The sequence below is a fragment of the Emys orbicularis genome, chromosome 5, assembly GCF_028017835.1.
Source record: "Emys orbicularis isolate rEmyOrb1 chromosome 5, rEmyOrb1.hap1, whole genome shotgun sequence".
NCBI lineage: Eukaryota > Metazoa > Chordata > Testudines > Emydidae > Emys > Emys orbicularis.
The window spans coordinates 9820722-9835885 of record NC_088687.1 but is presented as its reverse complement, the minus strand read 5'-3'; the positions used below and the strand labels follow the sequence as shown (position 1 = coordinate 9835885).

At 50.9% G+C, this 15164-nt stretch overlaps 1 protein-coding gene across 1 annotated transcript; it reads left to right on the top strand.

Moving 5' to 3' along the window:
- Positions 1 to 2552: 2552 nt before the first annotated feature.
- LOC135878884 (sulfotransferase 1 family member D1-like) lies at positions 2553 to 12826 on the top strand. Its single transcript, XM_065404615.1, has 7 exons — positions 2553 to 2691; positions 2822 to 2947; positions 4618 to 4715; positions 4976 to 5102; positions 6812 to 6906; positions 10837 to 11017; positions 12714 to 12826. The coding sequence occupies exons 1-7, from the start codon at positions 2553 to 2555 to the stop codon at positions 12824 to 12826; spliced, it is 879 nt and encodes a 292-aa protein (XP_065260687.1).
- The last annotated feature ends 2338 nt before the right edge of the window (positions 12827 to 15164 follow it).

Genomic DNA, 15164 nt, shown 5'->3' with positions numbered 1-15164 from the left:
GGGGAGTGATTTCAAGCTGCAGGGAAGAGGAGGGGGAAGCGGAGGAGGGGCTCTGGCTCTCGGAGCCCCATGCAAGTGGCACGATCCGGCCGGCTGCCCTGTCAGCCACGCGCTCTCTGCATTGGGGGGAAATCCGGACATTTACGAATTCCCCCCGGACGCTATTTTTAACTCAAAAAAGCCGGACATGTCCGGCAGAATCCGGACGAATGGTAACCCTATGTTAGCTGCCTTTCGACACTGTGAGGGCAGGAAGGGACAAGCTGCTTCCAGACACAGGGGAGCAGAGGGCGAGGGAAGAGATGACCTCTGCAAAGACATGGGCCAGGTCATCCCTCCCCCGCGGCTGGAAGCAGCTCCCCTACCTTCCCTCCCACACAGTGCTGAAAGGCTGCTGCTGGCCACATTCTGGTATGAACCCCGGCAGAAATCTGTGGGGGAGGGGGCATGTGACTTTGCATGCCCCCCCCCCCCACCTGCTGCCTTGGGAAGACATGGCACCAGATACTAGGAGAGGCGGGTCCATCCTGGGGGCCCAGCCAGTCATGGAGGATAGAGAGCACTGGGCAGGGAGGGTTGGGTCAGTCAGTCACCCTCCCTGTGAGAGAGAGATGTACGGGAGTGTGTGTGTCACCTCTCCCCATGTGAGGTAGCTCTTAGTCCGAGAATCTGCTCTCAGCTTTCCTGAGATCCCTCTCTTGGCCGTACCTGCAGCTGTTACTAAATACCACACTAATTTTGATATTACAATACATAGTGTGTGGCCCGGCCTCTCTTTTTGCAGGTGCAAATTGCATTTGCATTGGGGAAACACCCTTTTACATGTGTTTGGGACAACAGTGTTGTCAGCTCTTGTAGTTTTATCATGAGTTGTGCGATATTTGAAGTTTCCAGGAGTTATGTACTCTCAGTTTTCATTTTAAAATTTTTTTTCTAGCCTTCATGATTGTAGGGAAAAGCTTGAAAGCATTTTCTGAGTGGACCCAAAATGTTAAAAGAAAAAACAGAAGGCAAATAGAAAGATTCCAATTTTCTTAAAACATGATTTTTAAGCCAGTCTGATTATTCTGGGGGGCTGACTCAGGATTTTTGAATGCCTGGGGTTGATAACACTGCACAAAGGTCAAAAATGAACAATGCAAGGAAAACAGTCAAGCAGGAAGACTGAGATTACTCTGGGTTAATTCCTTCGACATCATCAGAGAGGTTTTCTGCTGTACTAACCGAGGTTGCACAATTCAGCATTTCTTAGGTTGATAGTTAGCAATAATAAAACTGCAATGACTTGGGTTTATGTGAGACAGTGTTTACATTGACCATCTGCAGGCATGACCAGTGGCCGCGGTTCGCCGTTCCCTGCCAATGGGAGCTGTGGGAAGCGGCGGCCAGCACGTCCCTGCAGCCTACGCCGCTTTCCGCAGCTCCCACCGGCCAGGAACGGTGAACCGCGGCCACCGGGAGCTGCGGGCGGCTGTGCCTGTGGATGGTCAATGTAAACACTGTCTCGCGGCCCGCCAGTGGATTACCCTGATAGGCCTCGTGCGGTCTATGGGCCGCAGGTTGCCCACCACTGCCCCAGAGACTCTAAATCTAAAGCAAGTAGCATAGGTGACTTTCACTGTTAAGCTTGAAACTGTAGCTGCCAGAGCTGAACCCACGGTGGTGTAATACCACGATACAAAATTTAAATAAAATAAAAGGCTACACTGGGTCCAGTGGAACACTTCCAATCGTAACTCTTCTTTAACGACGGTTTTTTTGTTTAGAAGTTGCAAAGTATATTTGTTGCCGGCACAGAGTGCCCGAGGACAGCAACAGCGGGGTTCGTTGCCCGGTGTGCTTCGCGCCAATAAACACACCAGGGGTGGAGAAGCAAACAAAGTTTATTTGGGATCCCAAAGCGGTGCTAGGAGACAGGCACGTCTCAAATCAAGCACACTAACAGAAACAGTTTTTCTTCTTTTATACATTTTGCAGTTAAGCCTCACCCCCCCCCTTCCTCCCCCTCTACCCCTCCCTTCCCTGGTAACAGTTACTAAGCAAATAACGATTACATTTAAGCAGTTAAGTCATTCTTGGCAGCTATAAGCCTTGCTTGTTAGTAACTTCTTTAAACCGTTATCTTGTCCTTTTTCCCTTCAGCCAGAAACATGCAGGCCTCATTATTACCGCTTGATACCGGTGTGAGCAGGGGGTTGCACACAGATAACTGGTTGCTTACATATTCCAATTGCACCTGGCTTTTGAGGTTGATTAGAGTTTAAACATGGAAGAAGTTTGGTTCATATAGGCCTAGTGCAGGAAGGCTTCACTGACACTTTGTGGCCTTCCACCCTCCCGAGTTACCTAGGGTTATGCCTAGTGACACCAACATATTGATTCATGTAAGAGAGACTACAGAAATCAAAACAGAATTCTACTTCTTCCACCCCCACCTCTTGGAAACCAATGTTAGTTCCATGATGCATAGGGATGTCTTCCATACAGTTATCATGCAAATAATGAGAGCCATTTAACCCCTTTTTCCCTCACCTTAACTCAGCCCTCCCAAGATGGAACATTTGTCAAGGCAGGAATTAGAGGTTATCCATGAAATTCCCCTCTACCGGCATTTTGTGGAGAAGTGGGCCCAGGTGGAATCATTCCAGGCCAGGCCAGACGACCTTCTCATTTCCACCTACCCGAAATCAGGCAAGTAAAAATAAGAGTGTATGTAAATGTATGTGTGTGGGGGGGGGAAGGGGCTAACTTTGTATCCATCCACCAGTAGGAGACAGAATACGCTTAACTTTGAAATGCTGCCTTTCAATCTACGTTTCAGGCACAACCTGGATTAGTGAAATCGTGGACATGATTTACAACAACGGGGACGAGGAGAAATGTAAACGGGATGCAATTTTCAATCGAGTCCCTTTCATGGAAATGAGCTGCCCTGGACTCCCAAGTGGTAAGCGTTGTGCAGGAGATCAGACAAATGCAAGAGTCCCCTCCCACAGGAGCCATGGAAGGAGGAGAAGTAGGAATGCTGTCTCTGGACTGATTCTAATGCTGTATGTAATTCAACCTCTACAACAATGCAGCTGGTTATAGTGTCTTTGTACAAACTGTACACCAACATGCTTTACAGGGTCAAACACGCAATTAGAGAGCCAGGAACACCTTCCCTGACCCGGTCAACATCACATCATCCCATTTCTCCCCCAAAGCCGGCCTTCAAACTCATTTGTTTCCTGCTGATTAATCCTGCTCCTCACCACAGAAAAACAAAGTCAGTAGAAAAATGTTGTGGCACTAGTGTGCGATATGTGTTCTGCTTCTTTGAATCTGTAGCCGGAAGCCAGAAACTCTAGAGTGAAACAGAGCAGCATTAGGGATAAAGCCTGAGGTTTATCTTATTCTGGTGGAGTTCCTTGTTCCGTGTCAGAAGAAAGCAGCTCTCTCGCTGTGATTCTTATGTGAAAAGTTTAAATGGAGTAAGGGACAATCACGCTGCTTTTGTTCCCACCCTAGCCCAAGTCCCTACCCGTGTTTAGATAGACTGTAAACTCTTAGGCCTGGTCTACACTAACCCCCCAATTCGAACTAAGATACGCAACTTCAGCTACGTGAATAACGTAGCTGAAGTCGACGTACCTTAGTTTGAACTTACCGCGGTCCAGACGCAGCAGGCAGGCTCCCCCGTCGACTCCGCGTACTCCTCTCGCCGAGCAGGAGTACCGGCGTCGACGGCGAGCACTTCTGGGTTCGATTTATCACGTCCAGACAAGACGCGATAAATCAAACCCAGAAGTTCGATTGCTTGCCGCTGAACCAGCGGGTAAGTATAGACGTACCCTTAGGCTCAGAGACCCTGTCATGTCTGTAAAGCACTGGCAGTGCTATATAAATAATCATAATTTATTTTTCCTTTTGCTGCTACTAATCATAGAAATGTTGGGCTGGAAGGCACTTTGAGAGGCCTTCTAGTCCACCTCCCTGTGCAGAGGCAGGACCAAGTATACCTAAATCATCCTTGATAGGTCTTTGTCTAACCTGTTCTTAAAACCTCCAAAGATGGGGATTCGACAACCTCCCTTGGTGACCTGTTCCAGTGCTTAACTAAAGAGTTATTGGCGAGAATGAGATCTGAAATGAGAGAGGCCCTCTTGAATGAGGCGGAGAGATGCAGGAAAGTCATTCTAGCCAGCAGCAGTTGCCAAGAGGATGAATCTGCACCACCAGTTGCAGGATTGTTTGGTGGGTCACAGAGGAAACCAGAGCTAAATGAACAGAGGGGCAGGGGAGGGCAGCAGAGGGACAGGCAGGGTCCAAGAGACAAGCTGAAGTGGGCCCATGGGGGGGTTTAAAGAGAGAAGGTAAATTTGGACTGGTGGCTGCAATGAACAAATCAGTGGAGCTGATCAAAGATTCAGGTGCAGCAATTATGCGTGAGAAGGCAGCCAGCAGCAGGAGAGTTAGGATGGGGAGGGCATTGAGCCACACCTCCCTCTTTCTAGGTATCATGAAAGGAAGAGGCGGGAAGTGCTGCTGATTCATTCTCCAGTGAGCGCAGGCTATTCATTCAGAATGTGCCAGGTGCTCCAGACGATTCCTTTAACCTCCGTGTGTGTTTTCCAGGCACAGAGCAGCTGGATACGGTGCCATCGCCTCGGCTAGTGAAGACCCATCTCCCAGTTCAGCTCCTCCCTGTCTCCTTCTGGGAGCAGGACTGCAAGGTAACCAGCTCCAGAGAGACATGGCGATGTAGGAATCGTCATCTGTCAGCCCACCTACGCCTGCCTCCTGGTTCCAGCAGCATCCAGTGCCCGACACCTCAGAAAAGCAACCTCCCCATAATTTATATGCCAGTTGTGCAGTGATGGTGTTTGTACTGGAGCAGGGAAAATCTCTTCCAGACCTATGCAGGGGGTCAGGTCAAAGTCCCTGCAGCCCCTGCTAATTCAGACTGCACTACGTTCCCTTTTCTGTCCTGCAGATGATCTACCTTGCCCGAAATGCCAAGGACGTGGCTGTCTCTTATTACCATTTCTACCAGATGGCAAAGATGCATCCAGACCCTGGCACCTGGGATGAGTTCCTGGGGAAGTTTATGGCTGGGAAAGGTAGGCGTAACCTCTCAGAAACCACAGTAACAGGTGTGGCATAAGATCGTAAACAACAGAAAAGAGATTCTCCCTTCACCCCCTGGGCAGGAATCCAGGGATATGTTATTCAGTTAGGCTATAAAGGGTCCAATGTCAGTGACTTCCCCTGGCTCCTCAGAGCCTGACAGGACGGTGAGTTCCTTAGGGCAGGATGGGAACATTAAGCCATGGCAACATGGTTCAGTGGATAGGGCACAGGACTAGGACTGAGATGACCTGGGGGGGGGGTCTATTCCCAGCTCTGCCACTGACTTGCTGGGTGACCTTGGGCAAGTCACTTCACCCCCATGTGACCTTGGGCAAGTCACGGCTCTGTGACTTCATTTGCCCTCCCACCTTGTCTTATCTATTCAGATTGTGAGCTCTCGGGGGTAGGGGCTGTCTCTCACTGTGTGTACGGTACCTAACACGAGGGAATCCCACAGAGCTACTGTAATAGAAATAATTCTTACTATACTCGGTGCCCTCACAATCCTCCCCTTCAGGAGCAGAGCCCGAACATTTCAATTTCTGGTCTGGGGCCAAGAATCCAAACCCACCAGAATGTTTACACACTACTTAGAAGAGGAGTTTGCAAAGCCTTGTTAAGGCCAAAATAATAATGATTATTTAATGTTGGCATTGCAGTGGGGCCCAACAGCTCCACGCAGGCACCATGCACACACAGAGAACGACATGGCTCCTCCCCAGATGGCACAGTCTAACTAGACAAAACCCCTGGCCAGACAACGTAGAACAAGCATGTAATGTATCTGGTTAGTTACCTTTTTAATTCCCCCCCCCCAGCCCCTCCAAACCGTTCTCAGCCACCTTATCCCTCTGTCTAGAGGCATTGACCAGGACTGGGGACTCAACGTGCCCATCTTCTCCTGCCTGCCCCACAGAAATAGGTTCGACTCAGTGTGGGCGCAGGGGCTGGGAGGAGAAAGCAGCCGATCAGATGGTGCCTCTGGGTACGTCTACACTGCAATAAAAAACCTTTAGCCCTGAGTCTCAGAACCCGGCTCAATTCACTCAGGCTCACGGGGCCCGGGCTACGGGTCTATACAATTGCAGTGTAGATGTTTGGGCTTGCACTGGAGCTAGGCTTGCCCCCTCTCCAGGATTGACCCGGAGTCTCCAGGAATTAAAGGTTAATCTTGAATTAAAGATTATGTCCTGTGATGAAACCTCCAGGAATACATCCAACCCAAACTGGCAACCCCAGCTGGGCCCAGGCTCTGAGACCCCATGAGGGGGAGGGTCTCAGAGCCAGGGCTCCAGGCTGAGCCTGAATGTCTTCACTGCTAATTTTAGCCCTGCTTCCTGAGCCCCATGAGCCTGAGGCAGCTGATCCAGGTTCTGAGATTCAGTGCCCCAGATTTTTAATCACCGTGTAGACGTACCCTTAGATGCCTTTAAAAATTCCAGCTGGTTATTGAAGAAAAAGGACTAGCAGTTCATCCCATCCACCCCTGCCCCGTGCAGGATTAGTGCACATGGCACACAGTCCACTGTTCTGTCCAGCCTGGTTTTAAAAGTCCCAAGCAATGGGGCTCCCAGCCTCCTGCTGGGAGACTGGTATAATAACCTAACAGCTCACGTCCCCTGTGACACTCTTAGAACCAGTACTAGCTGTGATATCTCTCTCCTCCTTTTCTTTGTTGCTTGTTTCAATCTGGATTTAGTGGCTTATGGATCCTGGTACGATCATGTCAAAGGCTGGTGGGAGAAGAAAAAGGCCTATCGAATTCTGTACATGTTCTATGAGGACATGAAAAAGGTGAGGAAGGGGAAGCGATGGGGATGGGGAGCCAGGGGATCCTGCTCCAAATGCCCCCTTTCCCTAAGGAAGGAAGGTGATTTTAACATCTATCTAGGTATGTGTAGAGCTCCCCTCACTGTCCTATCTGAGCATGTCCCAATCATTAATGAGTGTAGCCTCACAACACTCCCATGGGAGAGTAGCAGTGTTACTCCTGTTGAACTGAGGCTAGGTCTACACTGGGGGGGGGGGCGACCTAAGATACGCAACTTCAGCTACGCGAATAACGTAGCTGAAGTCGGCGTATCTTAGGTCGATTTACCTGGCTGTGAGGACGGCGGCAAGTCGACCGCTGCCCTCCCCCGTCGACTCCGCTTCCGCCTCTCGCCGCGGTGGAGTTCCGGAGTCGACGGCAGAGCTATCGGGGATCAATTTTATCGCGTCTACACTAGACATGATAAATCGATCCCCGATAGATCGATCACCACCCGCCGATCCGGCGGGTAGTGTAGACGTACCCTTAGATACTGCCAGATTAAGTGATTTGCCTAGAAGGAATCTGTGACAGACCCTGGAGTTGAACCCACATCTCCTGAGTGCCAGTCCAGAAATTCATCCTTCCTCTCCTGCATGTCCATTTGCAACACTGGCATCGTTAGGAGTAGAGGGGTGGTTCTGCAGTCGCCTATTTTACTACACCCAGTGGGAAAATACTTTGCATTTGGCTCTGAGGCACATTGACATGTATCTGGAATATTAATAAAACAATGCCGGAACCAGCCATGTTCAGTGCCGAACTAAGACAGCGAGTCCACAGCCCCAAACTTCCTGCCTACAGCCGCCACCCATAGGTATGACAGTGGATTCAGTTGATCCAAGCCATGATTCATTTTAATCTGCCCCTTAGCTTCTTATAATAATATGGTCAACAATCCCTAAACTGCTAGATGGCTCATGTCCCATTGGTTCAGAAAGCAATGACCCCTGACTTTTCCCCAGACCTGATTTTAGTCTGGTCCATAAACACTCCCTTTTGTTCCCCTGTCAATCCCAAGAGAAGGTAGAACTAATCGGGGATGGAGGGACCAGGACCCTCCTCTCATCGTCTAGGTAACACAATAAGCCCCCTGCCAACACACACATCCTGCCCCTCTTAGTGAGTTCCCACCAGCTGGCCCTCACCACCACCAGGCAAATCAATTAACAGGGTTATTCTTCCCCAGCCTGTTCTCTTTTGCACCCAGAGCACTAACAAAGAGGGAGGAGGTACCAGGCTTAGCCGGAGTCAGTGACATATTAGAAGTCTTATGGATCTTTAATTCATATTTGAGCCATCCTTAAATATTCTCATGTCTCGCATCTTTGCATTCAGTCAGACAGCAACATAACGAACACACATAGTCATAGATTTTACACACTGAAGTTCTGAGGGTGAACACAAGGTAGTTTGGTGACTAAGTACAGGAAGGGAGTCAGGGAAGCTTTAGGTCTGTTCCATTCTGCATCAGAGTCACTTAAGGCAAGAGTTTCAAAAGTGCACCCACAACAGCGACTAGATTTCCAGAAAAACCCAGCTCCTATTTACACGCCTAAATAAGGAGTGCTAGATCAGTGGTTTTCAACCTTTCCAGACTACTGGACTCACTTTCAGGAGTCGGATTTGTCTTGCGTACCCCCAAGTTTCACCTCACTTAAAAACTACTTGCTTGCAAAATGAGACATAAACCTATAAAAGTGTCACCGCGCACCATTACTGAAAAATTGCTGACTTTCTCATTTTGTCTGTATGAAATTTTAGTGCTTTTAAATTTGCTAGTGCTTTTTATGTAGCCTGTTGTAAAACTAGGCAAATACCTAGATGAGTTGACGTACTGCCCAAAGATCTCTGTGTACACACACTGAGCTCGATTGCTGGCAGTTGTACAATTACATCCATAATGTTCCGTGCAGAGGTGAGTGCCGCTGAAATCTATTTGGCAGCTGAAGCCGGTTGTGACTCAGCAAACCTCCAGAGAGGATTGGGACATCTAAGGGGTAGATCTGTTAAGGGGTATTAAAGCCCTTGAGTTGGATATAACTTTGAAAGAAAGAAAACAAACCACTCCACTGCAGGCTGCAAACGGCAGAGCTGGCTTCATTAGCTCTCAAAAGTAGACACTTAGGGCTTATCTTGGGGAAAATCTGGGTTGGGAGTGTGTATACAGGGAGTTTTACCTGCATAGCTATGCTGATAACTTTTTTTGTGTAGAGAAGCTTTTAGCTATTCTTACCTTAAGGTAGGGTGACCAGACAGCAAATGTGAAAAATCAGGACAGGGGGTAGGGGGTAATAGGAGCCTATATAAGAAAAAGACCCGAAAATCAGGACTGTCCCTATAAAATCGGGACATCTGGTCACCCTACCTTAAGGCAAGGTGTTTGGGTTGAGTTCTCACTGGAACCAGAAGCAGCTACGATACTAGCCATGGGCTGCTAGACTCCACTTAAGGTCATATGAGGCAGGGGGTTTCCAAGGGCTGCTATTTATACCTTTCCACAGCACCCTCTGGGGCTAGGACTGCAGCATTTCAGGGAAGGCCACACTGCAGCTTCTCATTGAAGAGTAGGAAACTGATTAATATTACTTGGTTAGTTTGTTCTAACTTTGGTTGTTTGGGATTTTGAGTGGTTTGTTGGTGAGGGGCCCCTTTTTCCTCCTGGCTACAGAAAGCAAGAGGGAAAGGTGTTTTAAAAGGGGGAATACAGGCAAACTCAAAAGAATAAAAAAGTATGTAGAGGTGGCTGATTGTCTAAAACCAGTAAGGGTTGGATCCAAGAGATTATATAGCTGCGCTGCAGTTTGGCTGAAGTTAGAGTTTAGGGCTGGTGAGAATTTTGTTTAAAGGTTTCAGCTAGCTTCTGTCTCTGCCTTTAAAAGGGGAGGCTATTTCATATGACTATCAGTGCTAGAACTTTAGAAGCTTAATTAATGCCCTTTTTGTGAGATCTCAAATTAAAGCAATTTACTTTTAATATTTACAATGGGCTCCTGACTTTTTTCCCCTGCCCCTCCTCTCTTCAGTGATTCTATGAACTTATACCCTCTGCTTCTAGAATGCTAGTGTGGCATTAGTACCGTATGTAGCAGCCAGGGCCGGCTCCAGGCACCAGCCGACCATGCACGTGCTTGGGGCGGCACCTTGTAAGGGGCGGCGGCACTCAGGGTTTTTTTTTTTTGTTTTGTTTTTTTGGTTTGGTGGAACGGCGCTCGGGGGGGTTGTGTTTGGTTCGGCGGGGCGGCGCTCGGGGGGGGTTGGTTTTGGTTCGGCGGGGCGGAGCTGGGGGGGTTGTTTTTGGTTCGGCGGGGCGGAGCTGGGGGGGGTTGTGTTTGGTTCGGCGGGGCGGCGCTCGGGGGGGTTGTGTTTGGTTCGGCGGGGCGGCGCTCGGGGGGGTTGTGTTTGGTTCGGCGGGGCGGCGCTCGGGGGGGTTGTGTTTGGTTCGGCGGGGCGGCGCTCGGGGGGGTTGTTTTTGGTTCGGCGGGGCGGCGCTCGGGGGGGGGTTGTGTTTGGTTCGGTGGGGCGGCGCTTTTTTTTTTTTTTTTTTTTTTTTTGCTTGGGGCGGCAAAAAAGTTAGAGCCGGCCCTGGTAGCAGCCCACTTGGTAAATGGGGTGTTTAAAGTTAGTTGTACAGGATAGCAAGCCTTTGCTGATCCTTTTTTTCAAAAGCTTTTCTGGACTCTAGAAATCATTGGTTATTATGATGCATCACTCATTAAAAGAGCTGCTCTTTGCTCATCAGAGGCCTGCTCCACAACCCACTGGTCTCTGCCTTAGGTCCCAAATGAATACAAGAAAGATGTGTCACATTCTACTAACACGTCCAGGAGTGGCTAGGAAAACTTCTACTCAGTAGCATATTATCCTTCATCATGTCTCACCACCTGAGAGTCTGTCTGCCTGTCTCTCTGCAGGATTCAAAGCGCGAAATAGAGAAGGTGCTCCAGTTTCTGGGAAAGGACCTGAAGGAGGAAGTGGTGAATAAAATCCTCCACCATACCTCCTTCCAGGAGATGAAGAAGAATCCTACTGCTAACTATGAAATGATGCCAACCTGGGCTATGGACCACAGTGTGTCTCCATTCATGAGGAAAGGTAAGAGGCTTACAGGAAAGGCCAGTAAGATAACAGCAGGAACAGTTTTCTACAATTCTTACTGGCTCCTGATTCCACTTTCACAGGAAGGGAAATTCCCAGGGTCAGTGTTTTTCTCTGTGAGCCAAGCCCAGTTAATGGTGGAGCTGCATATGGAAGGCCCAGCTCAGATAAATTACCATAAGGAAGGTTCTCCTGTTTAGTTTCTAGCATGCAGATCCTGGTGTAGCACTCTGGAGAGCATGACTGATCTTGTGGTTTTGGCACTAACTGGGGCTTCAGGAAATTTGGGTTCTGTTTCCTGCTCTGATATTGACTCGCTATGTGGCATTGGGCAAGTCTCTGAGGCCCTGAAATCAATGGATATTAGGAGCCTAAATATCTTTGAGGAGGTGGGCCTTGATTTCCATGTGCCTCACTTTTGCCATCTGCAAAATGGGGATATCCAGAAGGACGTGCCCTTGTTAGTTTACACCAGGGGTCAGCAACCTTTCAGAAGTGGTGTGCCGAATCTTCATTTATTCACTCTAATTTAAGGTTTTGCGTGCTAGTAATACGTGTTAATGTTTTCAGAAGGTCTCTTTCTATAAAATATATAACTAAACTATTGTTGTATGTAAAGTAAATAACATTTTTAAATTTTTTAAGAAGCTTCATTTAAAATTAAATTTAAAAGGCAGAGCCCCCTGGACCGGTGGCCAGGACCTGGGCAGTGTGAGTGCCACTGAAAATCAGCTCGCGTGCCGCCTTTGGCACGCATGCCATAGGTTGCCTACCTCTGGTTTACACTATAAACTCCTCCAGGCACAGTTTGTCTCGTACTATGTCAGCGTACAGTACGTACCCCAGGGTGGGACTTCAGGTGCAATCCAAATAATATTAATGATTTGCCATTCCTGGACCTGAGTTAATATGTGACTGTGGCCTGCAGGAAGAGATCACAGATGTCAGTGTCCTCAATCTGGGAGTGCACACAATATCCATTGACAGTTCAACAATGCTAATTACTATTGGTGTTTCTTGCATGCATCTTAAAAACAATTGTTTGGATACAAAGATCCTCTTCTCTCTTGAGAAGGAAAAATAGACACTGGCCTAGGTTTTCCAAAGTTCCTGGTACTTTTGGGTGACCAGCCTGAGACCCCTTTTAAGGGTTTGAGTTTTTGAAGGCGGGTACTGAGCATTTTCTGAAAATTGGGGACCCTTAAAGGTGTCTCAAGTTGAGCATCCAAGATCACTCGGAAGTTTGGAAAATGTACGTGCATTAATCATACCTCCTGAGATGCATGACTGGTGTGAAGAGATGTTCCGTAGGACCCCTCTGCTCACGACACACACACAGTCCCCAGCAGTGAGGACAATGTAAAGTTTGTGTGAACCCCATAAACCTCAAAGGACTGGCCCCTCAAATAAATGTTTCCCGCTGCTTCTAACCTTAACTTGCTTAACTTGAAAGTCTCATGCAGCCTTTTCATCTGCTACATTTTCTCCTTTGTTCCTGTTAAGCATCTAGGCAAAGAGAACACCAAAAACCTGACTTAGAATTCTGTCTGAATAGCACTAGGACCACAGTGCTATGCTAGGGCCTTTTGGAGTATCTTTGGGAAAGAAGATAACAGAAACAGAACCTCAGAAGTGGGGCAGGAGCCCAGAAGGGGAGAATAAACTAGCCATTCTTTTGTTTTCTTCCCATCAGGAATGGCAGGAGACTGGAAGAATTACTTCACCGTGGCTCAGAATGAGATATTTGACGCACATTATAAAGAGCAGATGAAAGGCTCGACATTCAGATGCCAAATGGAGATATGAAGAAAAGGCTTCCCTATGTTTCATCAGACAAATGCTAGCTGTCTAAATACTAAAATGGGTGAACTAGAGTGCCTGGCCTTAAATGAGGATATTGATATAATAGGCATCATGGAAACTTGGTGTAAAGAGGATAATCAGTGGTTTTGCGATAATACGAGGTGTACAAGAGTTGGCTGGGGCTCGACCCGCTCCGGGGCGGCGGGGAGCCACACCGACTCACTACCCCGTGGGACTGGGGCACTTTGTCCGGCGGCACGATCTTCCCCGGCAGCCCTTGCAGTCCTGAAAAGTACAATAGGCCTGGCCCTGGCTCAGGGCCGGCACCAACGTTATCCGGGCTCAGACCCTCAGTTAGGGCTGAGCAACGGTCAGCAAAGTATATAAGCTCAGGCCCTAGGTCAGGGCTGAGCAACAGCAACACAGTACATATGTTCAGGCCCTAGGTCAGGGCTGAGCAATAGTAATACAGTATATAGAGTGTTTAAGCCCAGGCCCTAGGTCAGGGCGGGGCAGCAAACGCTGAGGCAGAGCTCAGGCCCTCAGGCAGGGCTGAGCACCAGTAATAGGCCTAAGCCTCAACAGGCCTGGGAGAGGGGGAGACTGCCACCCACGGGTTGGGTGGCAGGGGGGACGCAGGCCCTCCCACTCCACTGCGTCCCAGCCCGGGGCCCTAGCAGCGGCAGAAGACCCGCTGCTTCGTCAGTGGGGCTCCTGGCCGCAACACACTGACATAGGCTCTGGCAGTGCTGCAGCCAGACTGGGGTCGGCTGCCCCCGGGCTACTTCCACACTCCCCCTCGGGGCCTACCTGGGGGCTGGCGTCGGCCTCGGGGGGATCCTGGACCATGGGTTCGTCTGGCCAGGGATCATTTGGCTAGGGTTACCATATTTAAAAAATAAAAAAAGAGGACACTCCATGGGCCCTGGCCCCGCCCCTTTCCCACCCCCGGCCCCGCCCCAACTCCGCCCTTTCCCCGCCCCTTCCCCAAAGTCCCCGCCCTAACTCCCCCTCCTCCCTCCCAGCCACGCGAAAAGGGCTGCCCGAGCGCTACCGGCTTCACGGTTTGCCGGGCAGCCTCCAGACCCTGCGCCCCCGGCCGGCGCTTCCCCAGCGCAGCTGGAGCCCGGGAGGGGAAGCGCCCAGCCGGGGGCGCAGGGTCTGGAGGCTGCCCGGCAAACCATGAAGCCGGTAGCGCTCGGGCTTCGGGCAGCCCCTATGCCTCCGGACCCTGTGCCCCCGGCCGGGCACTTCTCCTCCCCGGCTCCAGCTGCTCTGCTCCTCCCCGGACTCAGACTTCGGCTCTGTTTAAGAGCCAAGCTGCCCGAGCCAGCGCTACCGGCTTCGGGCAGCCCCCGTGCCTCCGGACCCCAGCCGCCGGCCGGGCACTTTTCCTCCCCGGCTCCAGCTGCTCTGCTCTGGCGGCTCGGGGTCCGGAGGCAAGGGGGCTGCCCGAAGCCGGTAGCGCTGGCTCGGGCAGCTTGGCTCTTAAACAGAGCCGAAGTCTGAGTCAGGGGAGGAGCAGAGCAGCCGCGGGAGAGGAAGTGCCCGGCCGGTATTTTTCCCGGACATGTTCGGCTTTTTGGCAATTCCCCCCGGACGGGGGTTTGATTGCCGAAAAGCCGGACATGTCTGGGAAAAACCGGACGTATGGTAACCCTACATTTGGCAAGTCCGGGAGCTCCTCTGGGTAGCGGGCGCCAGGCAGGCCCGGCGGCTCCTCGGGGTAGCGGGCGCCGGGCAGGCCCGGCGGCTCCTCGGGGTAGCGGGCGCCGGGCAGGCCCGGCGGCTCCTCGGGGTAGCGGGCGCCGGGCAGGCCCGGCGGCTCCTCGGGGTAATAGGCGCCGGGCAGGCTTGGCGGCTCCTCGGGGTAGCGGGCGCAGGGCAGGCCCGGCGGCTCCTCGGGGTAGCGGGCGCAGGGCAGGCCCGGCGGCTCCTCGGGGTAGCGGGCGCAGGGCAGGCCCGGCGGCTCCTCGGGGTAGCGGGCGCAGGGCAGGCCCGGCGGCTCCTGGCGGTCACTCCGGTCCGCGGAGGTTTCCCAGCCCCGAGCTAGGCTGGAGACGTCTGGTCTCTCCGGCAGCTGGGGCCAGACTGAGTTCTGAGGGCCCGGCTTTATACTTCCGGGTCGCCACCTGACCCTCTGAGGGGCGGGCTCAGAACTCCCTAGCTCCGCCCACTCTGGCCTCCGGATGGGCTCTTCCCCTTCCGGGGCGGCGGGGAGCCACACCGACTCACTACACGAGGGTACAAAATATATAGGAATGACAGAGCTGGTGGGGGAGTGGCACTATATGTGAAAGACAGCATAGTCAAGTAAAGTAAAAATCTAAAATGAATTAAA